The sequence below is a fragment of the Xyrauchen texanus genome, chromosome 3 (assembly GCF_025860055.1).
Source record: "Xyrauchen texanus isolate HMW12.3.18 chromosome 3, RBS_HiC_50CHRs, whole genome shotgun sequence".
Taxonomy (NCBI): domain Eukaryota; kingdom Metazoa; phylum Chordata; class Actinopteri; order Cypriniformes; family Catostomidae; genus Xyrauchen; species Xyrauchen texanus.
The window spans coordinates 11711092-11731890 of NC_068278.1; the positions used below are offsets into that span (position 1 = coordinate 11711092).

General features: G+C 37.5%; 1 protein-coding gene across 7 annotated transcripts in view; it reads right to left on the bottom strand.

The window, feature by feature from the left end:
• acaca (acetyl-CoA carboxylase alpha) overlaps positions 1-20799 on the bottom strand; it is an 88373-nt gene that overhangs the window by 11639 nt on the left and 55935 nt on the right. For 3 of the 7 annotated variants that reach the window (XM_052097608.1, XM_052097592.1, XM_052097575.1), the window contains 15 exons: positions 20671-20715; positions 17718-17759; positions 15912-16127; positions 15668-15823; positions 14900-15124; positions 13051-13206; positions 12748-12894; positions 11935-12204; positions 11739-11836; positions 10953-11073; positions 10005-10115; positions 4321-4464; positions 3974-4094; positions 2868-2964; positions 165-261 (listed from right to left, as the gene is read on the bottom strand). In XM_052097608.1, the coding sequence (XP_051953568.1) occupies positions 165-261; positions 2868-2964; positions 3974-4094; positions 4321-4464; positions 10005-10115; positions 10953-11073; positions 11739-11836; positions 11935-12204; positions 12748-12894; positions 13051-13206; positions 14900-15124; positions 15668-15823; positions 15912-16127; positions 17718-17759; positions 20671-20715 (2046 nt within the window). The remainder of the gene's footprint in view (positions 1-164; positions 262-2867; positions 2965-3973; positions 4095-4320; positions 4465-10004; positions 10116-10952; positions 11074-11738; positions 11837-11934; positions 12205-12747; positions 12895-13050; positions 13207-14899; positions 15125-15667; positions 15824-15911; positions 16128-17717; positions 17760-20670; positions 20716-20799) is intronic. The other 4 variants (XM_052097601.1, XM_052097583.1, XM_052097625.1 and 1 more) reach the window with 3 other exon arrangements.

Here is a 20799-nt window from a genome sequence, read left to right on the forward strand (position 1 = left end):
TAAGTTTATAATCATACATACATACACACACGACACATACACGACACACACACGGTGATTGATGTATATAGTCATAAAACAGAAACCTCTCGGCTGACCACATGTGATCGGATCACTCGAGATGTATCTTAATACATCTTAATAGTGTGTTTCTAAGTGCTCACCTTGGCTTCTGAGTCAAGATTAGCCGGGTCTGCTGGAATTGACAGTTCCACAGAGCGGGTTTCCACTGCAACAACTCCAGTTGGTATCCCACCCAATCTACAATTGACAAGAAAGTTGCACAGAGATAAATTAAACACTTACCAGTGTTTCCTAAATAATTTTTGTTTTTGCAGCAGGGGAGCCCCTCATAATTGGTAAACAAAACAAGACAAAACCAAATCGAAAAAAAAAAAAAAAAAAAACGAAAACAAAACAAAAAGAAACCAAATCCAAAACAAAAAGAAACCAAAACAAAACAAATCCAAAACATAAAGAAACCAAAACAAATCCAAAACAAAAAGAAACCAAAACTAAACAAATCCAAAACATAAAGAAACCAAAACAAAACAAAAAGAAACCAAAACAAAGAAACAAATCCAAAACAAAAAGAAACCAAAACAAATCCAAAACAAAAAACAAAAAGAAACCAAAACAAAACAAAAAGAAACCAAAACAAAGAAACCAATCCAAAACAAAAAGAAACCAAAACTAAAACAAACGAAACAAAAAAAACACAACTTCACATTGTCATGTGAACATGCAGTCAGTGACAATTTGTTTGACTGATACAATATACTAACTGATCACTTAAACTTACAAGTCTTTTTTTTCACCAGTTCATTAAAATAACCTACTCATTCATTTGTGAAAAAGAATAGACTGTTCGCATTGTATGTTTGTTGTTACTCTGGTACAATATACTTTCTTTTGCTGTGCAGGAAACGCAGGCTCACCAGAGAATAAAATAAAAAAATAATTCAGGGATTAAAATTTGGATAAGATATGGCACTCATAAATTTCGGTCAGTTCAAAGCTTTCAAGGAGCTTTCAAAGTGCATTTATCAAAGCACGATCTTTCCAAATGACAAACGCTGCCCCTCAGGTACTGAGGTCAGATGACAACACAAATACAATGAGGAGTGAAACTGGGGAGGCTCTGGCTATGTCCAGAATGGAAGCCAAGTACCTACTAAATATTGTGCAGTTTATACTGTATACTGTATATTTTTTAGAACAAAAGTAAAACAGAATGCATTATGCAACAATAAACTTTTAAAAAATGATAATGCTACACTGTACAGTGGTGGCCAAATATATAGGCACCCTTGGTAAATATGATCAAAGAAGTCTGTGATAACAAATCTGCATTATTTATCCTTTTGTTCTTTCATAAAAAATTATAATAATTCTAACCTTTAATTGAAGTAAAACAATCGAAAGAGGGGAAATATCTCATTATTATATTTATTTTCTCCAAAACACGTTGGCCACAATTATTGGCAACACTAGAAATCCTTAAGAGTAAAATATACCTTAAGTATACTCCCATTCATATTTAAAAAACATTTTAGTGCATCTGGGTGACTAGGAACATGAAATTGTTCAGCCATGACTTCCTGTTTCACAGGGGTATAAATATGAATTAACAAACAGGTCAAATTCCCTTAGTCATCAATCACAAAGGGTTAGACTAAAGAATATAGTTCTGATGTGCGGCAAAAGGTTGTTGAGCTTCATAAAATGGGAAGTGGCTATAAGAAAATAGCCAAAGCATTGAAAATGCCCATTTGCACCATCAGGGCAATAATTAAGAAGTTCCAATCAACTTGAGAACTTAAAAATCTGCCCGGAAGAGGACGCATGTCTATATTTTCTCCAAGCACATTGAAGAGGATGGTTAGAGTGGCCAAAGAATCTCCACGGATCATAGCTGGAGAACTGCAGAAATCAGTTGGGTCTTGGGGTCAGAAATTCGCAACATAACTACATAACGACAAGTTGTTTGGGAGGGTTTCGAGAAAAAAAAAAAACTCTGCTCTCATCCAACAACAAACTGAAGCATCTTCAGTTTGCCAGACACTACTGGATCTTAAAATGGGACCAGGTTCTATGATCAAATAAAACAAAAATAGAGCTTTTTGGCAGCAAACATCAGAGATGGGTTTGGTGCACACAGAGATGAAGTAGTACCCAATGCCCACGGATAAATGTGCTACTGGATCTTTAATATTGTGGGGCTGTTTTTCTGCCAGAGATCCTGAACATCTTGTTCATGCATGATACATGGCATCATGGACTCTATCAAATACCAACATATAAACAAATTAAAACCAGGCTGCTTTTGCCCAAAAGCTTACAATGGGCCATGGTTGGATCTTCCAGCAGGACAATGATCTAAAACAAACATCAAAATCAACACAAAACTGGTTCACTGACCACAAAAGTCAAGGTTCTGCCATGGCCATCCCAGTCTCCTGACCTGAACCGAATAGAAAACCTGTGTGGTGAACTAAAGAGGAGAGTCCACTAACATGGACCTCTGAATTTGAAGGATCTGGAGAGATTATATATGGGAGGAATAGACTCAGATCCCTTGCCATGTGTTCTCCAACCTCATTATGCACTATAGGAGAAGACTCAGAGCTTCCATCTTGGCAAAGGGATGTTGCAAAAAGTATTGAATAAAAGTGTGCCAATAATTATGGCCAATGCGTTTTGGAGAAAAAATATTTATCTAATAATGATATTTCCCCCGTTTCAATTATATTACGTTTGTGAATTATTTAGATTTTTTTCTTCACAGCCTTCTTTACTCATATTTACAAAGGGTGCCAATATTGTAAGGGTATAGCACTGAAGATATATAGTGCACTGGTGCTTACCTGGCCCGACCTACGATTACACTTTGTGCCCACGGCTGCATGATCTCCAGAAAAGAGCCATGGTCAAAGAACCCGCTCACCCACACACCCTTATTGTCTGAGTGGAGAAAGAGAGAGAGACAAAGCTGTATTAACATTATCTTAATCAGAGATATCATGAACTGAGCTAAGCTGAAGCTCAGAGAAGCATATACTTGCTGCAGTGAGAGGTTACCGTTCAATTACACCTGACTAGTCTCAGCACCATGACAAAGATTCGTTCTCCCTGCCACCCAGTTCACGATATCTCCCCACCTCGCTGTGGCAATTACAGTGATGTGTAATCTGTCTCACTCGTTAAAAACACTACATATATCGCAGTCTTATCTCTGAGCGGGGAGACCTAGACCTTTGCCTCAAACATAAACCCCCAGACCACAGTCATCCATTACTGGAGCTTTTCTCCATCCTAACAACGCATTCCTCACACACAATTAATACACAAAACATGGGATATCACTGCAGGTGGCAGCAACAAATACTACCAAGTCACTACTGTGGCGGTACAATGGTACAGTAATGGTTTAAGATGGTACTACCATTGTACTTTGATACGTACCATAGTACTGAAAGATTATCATATTCATAAATCATGGTATTTACATAGTACTCTGAGGTACATGTCCAAAAAGGAACTTTTTCTTGGTGGTGTGTTTAAATGAAACAGCAATCGCAGCCCATTTTAAACAATGCGAAATATTTTTGGAGTTTAGCATGTAACGCTTCTATCGTTATTTGCCATCATTGCTGTTTTAACAATGAAAATTAGCATTCAATTGCTGTTAATTTTTGGCAAGATTTTAGAAAGTCTGCATCGCCTACAACAATAGCTCTTAAAACAATGCTTGAATAGTTATTTGGCTATTATGTAATGTTACTAATAGCTCTCACAGGCTAGGTGATGTTGATTGAGGGGTGGAGCAAGTAGTTACATTTAATGAAAGGTTACAAATTTTTCTTTTTTCTATGGAGTAATGTACATCAATTAATTGTGCACATGCATTAAGAAAGTTAATAGGGTCAAATTTGATTATTTCAATCAAGCGAGGAATATAACATGCACTCACTCTGACTGGGACGTCCTGCCAGCATCCAGCGTGGGTCATAGGGTGCCTTGGTGGGCACAAATTCCACTGGCCGGTCAATGGGATCGTTAGCGGCCAGCAGAGGCACAGGACTGGACTTGTTCTGAAAAAGAAGATTAATATGAGATGCAAACCATCAACAACCTGATGATATTTTCAGTGTTCACGTCTCTGAGCGAACAGGTGACGCGATTAAATGTCAACCAATGACTTAAGAAAATGTAAGATGGTCAAAATTGTTATAGTTCCAATAAAATTTGTACAAACAAGGGATATCAGATTTTAGAATCGAATCCTCTTGGTTACTCTTTGCAGTATGTTCTGCCTACCTTCGGCATGAAAGACAGCCAATGCAGTAATGTATACACTCCTTCAAAATCGTCACATACGGTGGTATGTGTGACTCCATTATTGTGCATGATCTGTACTCCACCCAGCTGGTTATTAGAGGTGTACACCTCACGACCCAGAACCTGTGGAGGAAGAGCCAAGTTAAGAACTAAAGTATAAATAGTGATACAGTCTCAGATAACATACCATAGGTTTTGTACATACGTACAAATCATAGCTCTTTCCATTTGAGGTTGCAATACACATCTGGCAAGAACAACCTATGGTATGTTATCTGAGACTGTATCACCATTTACACTTCATTCATTCATTCATACATAAATTTTTTCTGATTTGTTTACAAGGTTACATCAATGTAATGGGCAGTAGACGTAGGCCTATTTATCGGTTTTAACGATAAATTGGTGCAGATAATTGATTTTTATAACTACCGGTTATCTGCGAAAATCTATCCCGAAATGTTTTATTTATTCATTCCTCTGTGTTCCTCTGTCGGCATTGGAGGATTCTACAGTTAGAATGGCTTGATTCTACAATATGTTATCTTTGTGTTATCATTGACAATATTTAGCCATATTTTTTCTCTTCACTTCACTTCAGTGTATATTTTGTAATTACATAATAAAAGTGTTCATAATTAGAGAGGGCATACAAGGACAACTGCGATTTTATGAAAATGTGCCGTCAGCACATGCATTCATATCTTCAAATCATATCTGAATAATAATAAACTTTATTCCACATTAAACCTTATCTGGTGTAATATATATATTTTCATACAACTTAGCCAAATACATTTTTTTCACAATTCCTGACATTTAATCGTAGAAAACATTCCTTGTCTTAGGTCAGATAGGATCACTACTTTATTTTAAGAATGTGAAATGTCAGAATAACAGTAGAGAGAATGATTTATTTCAGCTTTTATTTCTTTCATCACATTCTCATTGAGTCAGAAGTTTACATACACTTTGTTAGTATTTGGTATCATTGCTTTTACATTTTTTAATTTGGGTCAAATGTTTTGGGTAGCCTTCCACAAGCTTCTCACAATAAGTTGCTGGAATTTTGGCACATTCCTCCAGACAGACCTGGTGTAACGGAGTCAGGTTTGTAGGCCTCCTTGCTCGCACACGCTTTTTCAGTATCAGATTGAGGTCAGGGCTTGTGATGACCACTCCAATACCTTGTCTTTGATGTCCTTTAGCCATTTTGCCACAACTTTGGAGGTATGCTTGGCGACATTGTCCATTAGGAAGACCCATTTGTGACTGAAAATTAAATTCATGGCTGCTGTCTTGAGATGCTTCACGGTTGGGATGGTGGTCATTAAGGCCAAAAGGTTCAATTTTGATTTCATCAGTCCAGAAGACTTTTCTTTGTCCCCATGTGCACTTACAAACTGTAGTCTGGCTTTTTTATGGTGGTTTGGAGCAGTGGCTTCTTCTTTGCTGAGCAGCCTTTCAGGTTATGTCAATATAGGACTTGTTTTACTGTGGATATAGATACTTGTCTACCTGTTTCCTAATTGCTCCCAAGGATGAACCAGATTGTGGAGGTCCATAATATTTTTTTCTGAGATCTTGGCTGATTTCTTTTGATTTTCCCATGATGTCAAGTTTGAAGGTAGGCCTTAAAATATATCAACAGGTGCAACTCCAATTCAGTACATCTCCTATCAGAAGCTAATTGTCTAAAGGCTTGTCATCATTTTCTGGAATTTTCCAAGCAGCTTAAAGGCACAGTTATAACTTAGTGTATGTAAACTTCTGACCAACTGGAATTGTGATATAGTCAATTAAATGTGAATCAATCTGCCTGTAAACAATTATTGGACAAATGACACGTGCAAGATACACAAAAGTAGATGAACTAAACTTGCCAAAACTATAGTTTGCTAATATGAAATCTGTGGAGTGGTAAAACAAATTAGTTTTAATAAATTCAAACTAAGTGCATATACTGACTTCAACTGTACACAAAACACTTCATATGGTGAATATATAGGCTATAAAAATCTTAATTTGAATAATACTTATTACGGAGCATAGTAACAGGGCCAAGTCTACATTTCAAAATAAGAGCCCCCAGTGCATTTCAGGCTTGCTTAAGTCCCTTGGTATGCCCAAATTCTTAATTTTTCTGGTTAGAAAAAATACGATCGTTAGATCTTATTTGGCTTCATTTCTTTCAATAGTGGTTGCAGTTTGGAAATGAAAAACAGTCATTTGCAATTTGAGTGCAAAAAATCTACCAACAGCCACAATGGGGCAGTTCAGTCTTATGCAAGCAGATGCAGTAACCATGACAGTGATCCTTGAAACATCCTAATTTATGTCAAATCCTGAATTTGTCATCCAACGATCCTGATAAAAATGTAGAGAAGCCCAAATTTCAAATAACATTTTGGAAACAGGCCATTTCAACTCCATAAACAGCACCTTTGGGGCTGAATTTGATTGAAGCACCCATTGAAAGCCGTTTTTTCTAGGGTACAAAAAGAACCCAGAAGTGCATCTGCCTAGCGTTTGTTTGTGAAAGGGTGTATAGAAGTTACTGTTTCCAAAGACATGCCTCATTTGAATTTGCTACCAGTTTTCACTCTTTTTATATTTACCCACATAAAGGGCTCTAGTTGGTTGTTTTGCATCCCTTTTCCTGTCTCAGTGTTATGGCAGTGCCAGTGTTAGTGGAGGTCCTGGGGCTGTGGGTCAATGCCATCACACAGGCAGTCAGTTCTATGTTGTGGTGCTACCGGGGAGAACCTGCTCTTCGCTCAATTCTGTCAATGGCCTGGGAAGGATGACTGTGTCACTGAGTGGCCAGTGGGTTAGTTAATACAGTCAAGGGTTAATTATGCCTTTAGGATGACATCAATGCACCGATTTCTCTTTTTCTCTATTCACGCACTGTCAAAAGGATTGCATACTTCCATAGGGCTGCATGATGCTTATATAGAAGGTGAAGCGTGTGATTTTTTCAATTATTAAATTCTTTCTTAATACTTTATAAGTAAGCCATTCATTGACCTCCCTGAGACTGTAAACAATGTGCCGCTTTGTGGCACTGATTGTTTGAGCAGTCTGACATGTCTGGCTCAAACAATGGCGTGAATCGAGGTAGGGTTTCCTGTTTGTTTGAACTAGGGCTGTAGTCGCCAATGCCTCACAATTCAATACACATCACGATTCAAAACATTCTGGTGCATCATTATATGATAAATGGATTGCATGCAAATCTGCTGCAAATGCTTGAGTTTGCAGGATCATTTAGATTTTTTCTCATGCAATTTGCTTGTCTTTTATTTCCAGTACGGCATCTAATAGAAGCGGCTTTGAAGAATTGCTGCTTAAGACAGTTTCCACTTCAGATAACCTGTATCTTTGTTAATTGACCTGGAGGAAGTAAGAATGAATACTGGAAACAAGAGTTGATTCATTTCTATAATAAATCAAAAGAATCCATACAATATTTTGAGTAAAATAATTGCAATATATAATTACTATTTTACAATTCCTTGATATTTCAAGGTTTTCCATGACAGTGGGAACCCTGAAACAAATGAGTATATGAGAAACTTGTTTGGAAAAATTCATTATTTTCTAATTCTGTTTGGTGACACTTTAGATCAGTAAGTTACTAGGGGTAAGTTACTACAAATTATATATCTAAATGTAATAAGATTACATTACTGATTACTTCATCTAAAAGTAATAACATTACTAATTATTTTACTTTTAAGTTACTTTTTTAATCCTTTTTCCTAGAAAAGCTTTTGGTTTTCCTCTCAAATTCAAAATGTCTATATTTCCTCATTTAGTGTAGCACAGCCTTCAGCTGTCACAGAAACGCTAACAGATGTACAGTACATATGAATTCATGCTTTAAATCTATAAAACAATTTACTTTAGTGCAAGTAATATTCTTCAAATTAACTTTATTTGAAAGTCAGTAACTAATATGATTACAAGAATTTTAAATGTAATATGTTGCATTACTTTTTGGACTAAAAAGTAATTAGATTACAGTAACCACACCTGTCCCTGAAATAAGTATTACAGCTAGGGCTAAGCAATTGTTTTGATTTTATCGATTATTTCCAATGTATGTTGACACGTTTTTTTAGGAATCGAGGTTTCGCATAAAAATATTAGCAAACGCTATAGTTCGATACTTTGTCAATCCGCCAAAGGCTGAATAGCAGTTTGAGACCGATCAGATATTTTTAAAAGAATCAGGTCACAAGTCATTTGTTCATGTATTGGAGAAAGAAGGAGAGCAAGAGAGAAAGAGAGATCTGTCAGAGAAGTGCTAAATCTGTTCTCAGAGGAATGATATGGGTCTCCCTTCCCGGTCTCAGCCAGAGGCATCAGCCAATTTCTATGCAAATAACAACTTCACGCTTCTCTTTCTATTATTCCTGCAAGAGCTGCATCATCATGACAGAGAGAGAGAGAGAGAGAGAGAGAGAGAGTGAGAGACGTGGGGGATGGAAATCACTGAGGGGTGAATTATACACGTAGAGAAACACCCATATAGACTAAATGTTTCTTTGCATTTTGGTCCTCTATGCATCAAACATTACAAGATTCTTCAGCATGGGAGTTTGCCAACTGTAAGAGTTTATTTTTAATAATCAATATTTACAAAGCACAAAATCTGATTCTATTACCCACAGGTCATGCACATACTGCAACTAAATATTGTTGTCACTCCACTTAATGAGTGCATATTCCTGTTCTGTACACACACAGGGCCTTATACATGAAACACGAGCAGAACAGATTTCTATGTAAATTGCTTGTAAAACAATTCTTAAGCAAGCAGTCATATTAAACTGAAGGCAACAATTTACCTAACAATTTTTAATAAATGAGAATAAATGGTTATTTAAGGAAATTACAACCACATTGTGGGACACATTTCACTTGCAGAAAATCAGTTAGTGCTAGCCATATTTTCTACAAAACTAGACGTTAATGCAGTTGACTCACTCGCAAATATTGATACCCATGTCACTCCACCATAACTGCTCCCAAAACTTTATACATGGCCACATGAGGTGTATATCTTATGCTATCAAAGACAAGTCACCTGCCTAAACACAGACTTTTTACAGAGACACAAAACCAAACTCTAGGAGACCAGAGAGGTTTTGAAACCTGAAACATTTTGGAACCAAATACAGACAGCTAAAATGAATAAAGCCTCAGCATAAAAACATTAACATATGCCTGAATGCACAACCAACCACATCCAAGCCCTATCACCAGTAAAATAAGAAACTGGCTGATTCATTAAAGTCATTCAGTATTGTAATGCAGTCTTGGTAATTGCATGAATTAAAGGTTAATTTATTTGGGTCACAGTTGAGCGAACACAATGATATCTAAGTTCACGCTAACCTGTCACAATTTCTGCCTCAGCTCAATCAAATTACTTACGCAAAAGACAGGCCAATTAAAGTGCCCTTATCAGTAGAGTGAATATGCAATTTATGTGCACACGCCATTTTTTCATAGCGGCATTTTTCATAAACAACGAAGACCACCTTTGAAATAGACTGGGCAAATAAGAAAATAGTTTTGACGAGACAGAGTTGTTATGTTGGAAATAACTCATATACAGTGAAAGAGTGGTTTGGTGCTGTGCAGTTGCTGACCTTATTGAGAGCTCCAGCTCCAGTCAGGATGATGTGAGAGTTCTCCACCTGTATGGTTCTCTGACCCAGTCGCACCAGGTATGCACCAATTCCAATGGCCCTACATGTTACCTGAGGACCAACAAAAACAATTATTAGGTTATTGAACTGCTACTTTAAGCTGATTGCTTTTGAGCTCTTGTGAGCATGCCAAAGTGGAACTTTGCCAAATGTTTTGCCAAATGTTTTGCCAAATCTTTATTAGTTGAACTTCACTAAATCTTTCCCAGAGTGGAACTTTGCCAAATCTTTGCCAAATGTTTTGAGAAATCTTTATCAAAGTGGAGCTTTTCCAAATGTTTTGCCAAATCTTTGCTAAATGTTATGCCATATCATTGCCAGAGTGGATATTTGCCAAATCTTTTGTGAAATCTTTATCAGAGTGGAACTTTGCCAAATGTTTGCCAGAGTGGAACTTCGCAAATTGTTTTGCAAAATGTTATAGGAGTGAAATTTTGCCAAATGTTGTCAAATCTTTGCCAGAGTAGAACTTTGCTAAATGTTATGCCAAATCTTTGCCAGAGTGGATATTTGTCAAATATTTGCCAATGTTTTGAGAAATCTTTATCAGAGTGGAACTTTGCCAAATGCTTTGCCAGAGTGGAACTTTGCCAGAGTGGAACTTTGCCAAATGCTTTGCCAGAGTGGAACTTTGCCAAATGCTTTGCCAGAGCGGAACTTTGCCAAATGCTTTGCCAGAGAGGAACTTTGCCAAATGCTTTGCCAGAGCGGAACTTTGCCAAATGCTTTGCCAGAGCGGAACTTTGCCAAATGCTTTGCCAGAGCGGAACTTTGCCAAATGCTTTGCCAGAGCGGAACTTTGCCAAATGCTTTGCCAGAGTGGAACTTTGCCAAATGCTTTGCCAAATATTTGTCACAGTTTTCAACAAGTGTGTTCTGTTAGTGTACCAGGTTCATGGTGATGATCTCCTCATATGCCAGTGATGATTCTCCCGCTATCATGCCAGAACCTCTCAAGTTCTCCACACCCAATCCCTCCTCTTTACCAATGATATCAGTGATCTTATACCTGCATAAACAGAGATTTTTCAATTGAAAAATAATATACATTAATATCAACCACAAAAAAAAAGTTTATTTTCAAAAGTCAAAAACGTAATTGTGTCTTTAAAGAGGTCATATCATGAACAATCATGAAAAATACAAATAAAAGAGTTTGACATGCTATTAAAAACATACCGTAACTTTCAAAACTAAATATTTCCTCCCCAGTCCAAAAACACTTCAGCTTAAATTCCGCAACTGTCTGACATCAAATTTATATTGTAGCTTCCTATTCAGTTGTTCAGCAACTTTATTATTTCTAAATACCAGAAGATGATGATATCATTCTAGTTAGAATATAACTACTGATAGGAGTGCTCATCATAATAATTCCAAAGTTAGGAAAGAACTAATGTACATTTTTAAGAAGATGCCTGATTGTTTCAGTATGCCCTTAACAGCACAGCTGTACAAAAAAAATAAAGAAAAATAACATTTATTCCTAATGGTCAGAGGGGGTGTGGAAAATGGCCATGCAATGTAAATTATGACTACATTTGGTGTAAGAAACCTTTACAAACATTCTAAGTGGACAGAAAATTTATCACATGATCTCTTTAAACATTCTCTTTAAATTTAGTGGTAAAAATCATATTTTTACCCTTTTAAAATGTTACAGGTGTAACTCACCTGGACTCTCCCTCATCCTCCACATGCTCACAGTACACAGAGTTCAGCGCTGACACCTTCTTATAGTCCTGAGGTGTGAGGTACAGGTACTTAAAGCCCTACAAAACCAACAGCCAAACATTACGATTATGACACATCCAGAAGGTAAACTCTACATTAATGATCAATGGTTCCACCCCCAGGAGCTTCTTCAAACCTTGTACGGATCTGCCGGGTCCTGCCAGGCTACATGGAACATGTGTCTGATCTCCTCTGCCAGGCCAATCCGCGCTCCGCTGTTGGCAGCGATGTAGATTCGTGGGATGCCACTTTCCCTTGCCATCTCTGATGACTGCAGGAAAAGAACATCTTCCTCTGGGCCGAACGAGCCAATTTTATGTGTGATGTCATTGCTGATGACGATAATCTCACGACCAGTCGGGTACTCAGGGGTTCGAAGAGTCATCCTCCATGCCACCATGCCAATCTAGAGAATAAAGCACAAGTGAAGACATTGAGCACTAAATAGTGGCTGACTGCTTTTTTAAATGGCCAAAGACGATTTCTAGAGACAAGGGTGGCAGATGGCCAATATAATGCTGTATATATATATTATATTATATAGAGAGAGAGAGACACAGGAAATCAAGTGGTGAGAAAAGGAACGAGGATGGGAACATGACCCAGGTGGACTCGATCCTGGGTCTCATGAATATGACAGCTCAATTTGTTGGAGCACCAACACTGACCACGAGACCACAGCCAGCAAGGTCTGATAGCACAACATGTAAAATAAACACAGCTCCCAGCCTAAATGCTTGTAGATCCTGACAAAACAACAATTAAGAAGCAAATGAGAGACCCCTAGTGTGGGTGAATTGTATTGCAACTGCTGGTTTGCTAAAAAATAAGCAAAGAATTACACAAATAACTATTTAATTGTTCATTGTTTTGTTTAGGATAAGGGGTAAATGAGCTGGGGAAAACCAAGTCAACATCAGGCAATCTTTTAAACGTGATGTGATCTAACCTCATTTCCTCCAGGTAGGCGGTTCATCTGCACCAGCTGACCCTGAGAATCAAGAACTAGCTCTGTGAAGGTGAGCAGTTCAGATGGAAGAGGGCACTTTGGCAGTTTGGCATGCGTGTCCACGGACTGCCATAGTTTCCTTAGAGCCTAGAAAAAGACACCACAATGATATAAAGGAAACAAAAAGTAGGACAGGACTTTTCATCCACTGTGAACTGATTAGATCATGACAAGTTGTCTCTATAGTGGGCATAGCAGAGCGGGTGAAACATATTCGTGAGGTGCATAAACAGAAAATCATACCTGACGGAACATCTCTGGGAAGTCATAGACGTAGGTAGTGCCGAGGCTCTGGGCCTGGAAACGTTTAGACTGCAGCAGGTCTTTAGTGACGTAGGGTGTGTTGATGAGCATACCGTGAAGAGGACCCTGCTTATCTCCATATGCCTGGAACATGATCTGAAGAGAAAGAGAAACAGAGAAAGCAAGACAGAGTCAGTCAGGCAGAGATATAGACAAAAAAGCATGAATACATTTTCCCCAACCTAGACAAAACAATAACAGTAAGCTGATGATAGAATACAAATAACACCAACAGTTAAAGTTATGATGACTGTTGGTACATTACATCACTAACAAATAAAACTAGTTTAAAACGACAAGAGCCATGACAAATTGCTGATAAATTTTATTTTAAATGTATTTCTATTTTTATTACAGCAAATAGATTTTTTTTTATATCAAATTGCTTATTCCTTTTTATTACAAGTGTCTCTGGAATACTCTTTTCTGATTGGGCAATCGCAGCAAGTTCAAATATTTTTGTATAATAACCACTAACCTATTTACTTGACTGTTGTCCCTGACAACTGATTTCCTACATAGCTGTGCTGAATCTCTTTTCACAAAAAATACTTCTTTGAACATCAATATTCAGGTCCATTTTTTTTATAAACACGATTATGTACATTCAGACAAAATAAAGGCATAATAATGTATGTTTACAGAACTTATCATCATTTGACCCCGGGTACACATGCGTGGACGTTGTATTTTGGCTTCACTATTTGCAACGCAGAATTTGTATTTATTTAAACTGACTGATCTCAGTTCAGAAAATTGTGGGCTGTCAGTAAAGGGTAAAACTTACAAAGTCATGTGACTAAACAACATGGCGCCGATCACAGCAGAGTTTGTCTTTGGGAGAAAAGCCAACAAAACTACATCTGACAAGAAACCTAATAAATGTTTTACATTGGAACCTGTTTGAGACAAAAGATTAGAGTCTCTAGTTTCATCCGATAATCCATTTTTTTAATTTGAGCGATTTATTGTGAAATGTCACGATGCTAAACACAATGTACACTATTGTGGGCAATAGCACAAGGTTTTCATTAGAAATCTTATATTTACTGTGAAAGCAACTTTTTTTCTCAATGTGAAAATGCAGAGGCTTTATATGGAGTTAGGATGAAAATATGGTGCATTTCAAACAGTTCTGGGACCAGTGCATACAGAGAGCACACTGGAGTTAAGCTAATTAGGGAGCATCCTATAGCTTTCCTATGCAGCTAAGTGAATTCACTCCTTAAATCCAACCAAAAGTTCAGTTTCAGGCTGCAGATGATGTTTGGACCACACGACACGTTTGGCAAACGTGGGACAATGATACAGAGATTCAGAATTTATAATTTTGTGGTTGGCAGGGATTGGATGAAGCTGGCCAATACTTTGAATTGGAATTAATTATGTTAATTTCTGATGTAATGTCTGTAAAATGAATAACCAACACCCATGGAAACATATAAAAAAAATTGATAATAATAATAAAAAAGCATATCTTTTGCTTGGTATTGTTTAAAATTTCAAAACTTAGTCCCGCAGTCCACATATGTTACCATAACTTTTTATGAACGCTATCTGCTCTAGAAATGTTTTACTTGTTTGCATGTTTATTAGGTGCTACTAGTTACAAATCAAAAAGGGAAATGTAAAATGCACATAGTAGTAATGCTCAGGTGTCAGGAGGTAGCATGAAATATAAATTTAACAATGACTTTCAGATAATGAGTGATAAGGGGATAAAACAGCCATGTGTATGATTGTGTGTGTGCGCGCGTGTGTGTGTGTATGAGAGACACGTGAGCCCCACCTGTCGATCTTTTTGCCCCACCTGTCCTGTACGGGAGTCTGTGACCTCCTTGTACAGGCTGATGTCCAGGTAGTAGCCACTTTCATTGGTCAGGAAGAGGCGGATGGGGATCTGTTTGCCGGTGGGTGTCAGACGGATGTTGATCTTCAGCTCGGCTTGAAGCACACGAAGCTTCCACAGACGACTGCCGTAACGCATGACCATCGATCGAACAGATTCCTCGATCTAAATGAGAAAACAAAAGATCAAAACCAAAGTAGTAACCAAATTATGTGAGCTTTGGGTGTTACTATCTGCTTTTATTCACATCCCTACTAGGCTAAGTAACATTAAGTATTAAACTACGACGTGTAACTGGTCCTGCACGGTTTGTGTTCTGGACATGAATGATACCTCAAATCATGTGGCTTGAAGAGGAGAGGAGTGTTATTACTTTTCTAAGTGATCAAACTTATTATTTTGGCCTAGCAGACAATAAAACAGGTGAAAAATACCAAAGAATTACATTGAAGGAGGGATCCGAGTCATAATATCATGCAGTCAGTGTTTGGGATTTACAAATGTATTGACCAAGAGGTGTGACTCTCAAATTGTCCTATTCACACAACAGCAGACCGGAGTGAATACTTGCATTCTAATAACACCTGTAACCATAGTGATAGTGACGTAATTAAATATCAAAGATGACCCTTCCATAACTCTGTTCTCTGATGAAAGCAGCTGCAGACACTAAGGTGACAAGAGTGAAAGACATTGTGCATGTCTGACCTTAGAAGGGTCCATGATGACGGTTGGGACGAAGTTGAGGAAGATGTGATTACAGTCTGTGCGCACTGTGGTGTTGTTAAAGGCCACCTCCAGCTCATCCATGGCCTCCAGCAGCAAGCGCTCTGCCTCATTATGCAGGTACTCAAACGATGCCTCCTACATAGCAGAGAACACATGGTTTCATCCTTCTAATCAGATATACAGTATTAGACAAGATCAAAGACAACTCTGGAGAAGCTTCTACCTTGGTGACTAAGTCCGAGTGCCGTATGATGGCACGGACAAAGAAGCGGTAGTCTGTGACCTCAGCGCCCACCTCAACGCGGGCAGCTCCGAGGTACAGGTGCATCTTGTGGTTGGCACAGGGGATTGCTGTCAGTGCAAAGTTACGCATACGGTTGAGCTCTAGTTGGAAAGCTAATGCAGGCTCCAAGTGCCTGTATATCCGATCCTCCTCAAACTGGAAAAAGTATTGAAAAAACATGCATGTAAGGGAGAGTCTATTTAATATCGGAACTCAGTTAAGGGTGAATTTTAAGTAAATCATAGTTTGGCAATGCACTATAAATTTAAGGCGTTAAAAAAAAAACAGAACCTGAAAACTGGTAGCTTAGGTTGATATAAAGATCTCAGACATTCATGTAAAGTTTCACACCAAACATGATTTTGCGCACGTCTGTGTGAACATGCGCTAGATGGACATCTTTAACCGCTGCACTGCAAAATGTGTGTTTGCAATGTGTACACAACCACCCTATAATGATAAAAATCCACCCAGTCCTTTTGTTTTTAAATCGCCATTAATAAGCACTGTCTCAGAACAAGGCGTTCGCAGATTCTGTACAAAGTGACGGCACTTTGTACAGGCCCTGCCCAAGACTGTTGACGGACACTGCCGACAGACATGTTTGTTTGTGTGTGTTGTTTCGTTATAGCACATAGCAAATGTTGTAACAGTATTTGTGTGTGTGTGTTGCTCATCCATCGTTGCAAAACTGTTGAAAAAAACTCATTCTCAAAGTTGTTATTTCTGACGGAGTCTCTCCCTCATCAGTGTCTGACTCTGGTTCAAACATATAGGGCTGAACACCACGATATTGGCTGTCAGTCATATTGCTTATGATGTCTAGATATCTATCCAAAGTGGAGATGTCAAAACTCCACCCTATTCTGGATACAAGGGCGGGGCGCACCAGCTCGTTTGCATTTAAAGACACACACACAAAAACACTCGTTTTTATTCCCACCCAAATATTGGCATTTTCAACATGGTATAATAAATTATCTGTAGGGTATTTTGAGCTGAAACTTGACATATACCAAAGATTTAAATTACATCTTGTGAAAATGGGCATAATAGGTGCCCTTTAAAACTTAGAGACCATGCATTCATGTTTTTTGGTCTTGTCTTCTTTTTTAAACACAAATTAATCAAATCCATTAAGGAAAGAGCCCCCCAAAAATCTTGAATCCAATGGAGACATCATTAATTATTATTATTGTACAGATTTAGGCTATAAGCTACGTTCATTATTTGTGTATAAATCAGAGTTTACTGGAACCACATAAAAACTCAAGCAAAGCTGTGGTTATATTTTCATAAAAAGAATGAATCAAACAGACATCATTAATGGGATGAAATTGGTCATTTTAAATAGTTAGTCTACGGGAGCTGAAAGTGGCCGTGAGCAATAATAGCAGGCTGGATTTAGTAAATGCAGGTAATCAGAGCTGCTAATGGATGTCATCCCTCTCAAATGAGAGAAATAATTAAAAAGTTCATTAATGTAATGAGCTTTGCTGGAACCATTTTAGCAAACTATCAGGGCTGAAGACAGACACAGAAACACAGTTGATCATGATGGAGTGACTTTTACAGCAAAGACAAGAAACGCAGGAATAGAACAGCTTTTGCTTTTTCTCCTCCTCATTTCCCTTTTGTTCTTTCCCCAGAAACAAAGCAGTTGATTCATTCAATGAAGATTTGCATTTAAACATTTTACGGTCTTTTGCACCTGTCATTGCCAGTCTTATGTAAAACATAACTTACCTTGTCTCGAGCCCGGAAGGTGAAGAATTTGGGGAACTCTCTCTGTGTAACAAAAAAGAATATTTAATTGAAATATCGCAACATCTAACTATGTTTTTTATTGGACTCAGCACCATTCCAATATTATTAGTATTCTTCAGTACACTCAATTTAGACATGCTAAATCATTTACAAGACTTCAAAGTGTAAGCAATCAATCTAGAGACCAGGGTCTGTTCCAAACCCTGGTGAACTGCCAACCTAGAGTAGATTTTTGGTACTTGTGCGCCTGACATGTTTCAAAAAGTAGGCAACAAAATGAAACCTTGTTTTTGCCAATGGCATAATTAACTGTATCCTTCACAAATAAGGCAATCTCAGAATGCATTGTGACAAGCTTGGTTTAAAAAATGCATTCAAGATATAATGGACAGAATCTAAATGTTGAATATAAATCTACTTTTCTTTCATGCTATGTATTTTATATTAATGTATTTTGTGTCATTAGCTTAACAACATTTTTACATCCAATATGGCGAACAGCCGAAACGTCGATGTATAAAATATACAAGTAACACTTTACAACGAGGTTGTATTTATTAACATTAGTTAACTACATAAGTCAAGGTGATCAAAAAATGTGCAATATTTTTTCAGCACTAATAAATCTTGGTTTATATGCATGTGTATATATATATATATGCACCGATCAGCCACAACATTAAAACCATCTGCCTAATCATGCCACAATCCAAATCACTGAGATAAAAACAATTCCCCATTCTGATGGTTGATGTGAACATTAACTGAAGCTCCTGACCCATATCTGATTGTATGCACTGCTGCCACACAATTGGCTGAGTAGATAATCACATGGATGATTGTTGGTGCCAGACGGCTGGTTTGAGTATTTCTGTAACTGCTGATCTCCTGGATTTTCACACACACAACAGTCTCTAGAGTTTGCTCAGAATGGTGCCAAAAACAAAAAAAGCATATAGTAAATGGAAATGTCTTGTTGATGAGAGAGGTCAACAGAGAATGGCCAGACTGGTTTGAACTGACAAAGTCTACAGTAACTCAGATAACCTCTCTGTACAATTGTGGTGAGAAGAATATAGTCTGATATCAGAATGCTATTCAGAGATGTGGGTTGGCGCTGTTTTGGCAGCATGAGTGGGACCTACACACAATATTAGGCAAGTGATTTTAATGTTATGGCTAATCGATGCACACACACGCGCACGCACACATATATATATATATATAAATAACATTAGCCAGGATTAATAAATGCTGTAAAATATCATATATTTGTTTTTATAATACTTTCGAAATCAAATAATGTTGACAATGTAAGGGATAATCCACAGCTAGGTGTGCTTTAAACGATTTTAAAATGCATGACATGGAGGCGACAAACCACCCGAAGAACTTCCCGCTTCTACCATGGTCACTAGTTAACATTGATTAGTTACAGCTGTCATTAAATAATGCAGCGCAAATTTTGACTGGAAGAATAAAAAAATAAACGCTTAATCTAATCTAGGAGTCGTTTGAGCTCCGCCCCTTCTAAATCAAACAGAGAGCGAAAAAGTAGTGTGACCACACACTTGGTTAAAACTGTGAATTTAAATGCACAATCCAGCAATAATAATAGCCACAGAATGTAGAGAGAACATCCACAGAACTCCTGAGTACATGTTGTATTACTTAATTTGTATTCATTGTCATTTTCACATTAAATGTAAAATAAAAACTGTTACAAATGTGGCAATGACCATAAAAGTAGCAATTACTGTAACCGTCCAAAACACCTCTGATTTTGACCTCTGAAACATCGGTATGGTATCCATCAAGGCAGCACGATTGATTGAATTAAGAATGAAATTGCAAATTTTCCTTGCACGGTAAAGCTACACTGCAAAACTGAGATGTGTGAGCGTGGGGGCGCATGCTAAGCAACCCAAATATCAAGACTGTAAAAGAGAAAAAAAGAAAAAGATTGTTTAAAGCACATATAACAGTGAATAAATTAACTTCACTTTAGTTAGTTATTTAATGATGTTAGATAAAGAATTATGCCGGATCTAAATCAGACACAGAGACAAATTGGTGCAATAAGATTACATTTATTAAATAAATTAATACATCTGAATTTAAAAATTAATTAATCAAATAAAAATCTTTTAAACATACTTTAAGTTATGAACTTGCATGTGAAATATAAGCTGTCACTGTTTGAAATTTCATGTCAACTACACATTTGTACACAATTAACATGTTGAAAGCATTTTCACGTAGTAAAGGGGTGCTGCAGACGCACACAATCAACTCTTGGTGAAAAATACTTTTCCTAGTTCACGTCAATAAATCGGTATGTTAAAGTTTAAATGATCAACGCTTCTCTACTCAACCTGATTTAATCTTAGAATGGAGCTATTAATAGTAAATGTTGTTCATGCTATTAGAAATAGTGCAAAGAACGCTTTGTAGTGAGTACCTTTACCTTCCGTTTTGTTCAGAATTGAAAAAATGAGTCTGAAAATCAACTCTTGGAATCGATTCCAAAACCAGGAATCGAACAGGCCAATGAATAAGGCGAATAGCTCACTCTGCTTGCACTCTAATGGTATGTTTCTATGGTTACAAACCACGTGTTGATATCGAACAGGGATTAAAACTGACTAGAACAACCTGTGCATTCAACGGTTTGAACTGCACGCATTCGAGCCAGTCAGAATAGAGTATTAGAACATACCATGGTATAATATTAAGTACCGAATCATTAGCTTAGCAACATGCTAATGTAAGACTCTTCTAGTTAGTTGCTGCCCATTAAGAGCATTTCAATTCAGTCACTTGTGAGGTTCCATTTTGGTTAGGATGCTGTCTTAAAAGGTAGCTGCCTAGCTAGACAGCTTACTAGGTTTTGGAACAGAGTCAATGTCTCAAACCCTCCACAACTACTTACATGGAACCTCTGGTCCACTTCACAGTTGACCTGCTTCCTGAAATCCTGTTAATAACGGCATCGAGAGCAAAGGAAACAGATAGACAAACATGCAGTGGGCAGGCCAAATTTTAAATCATTCACGACATA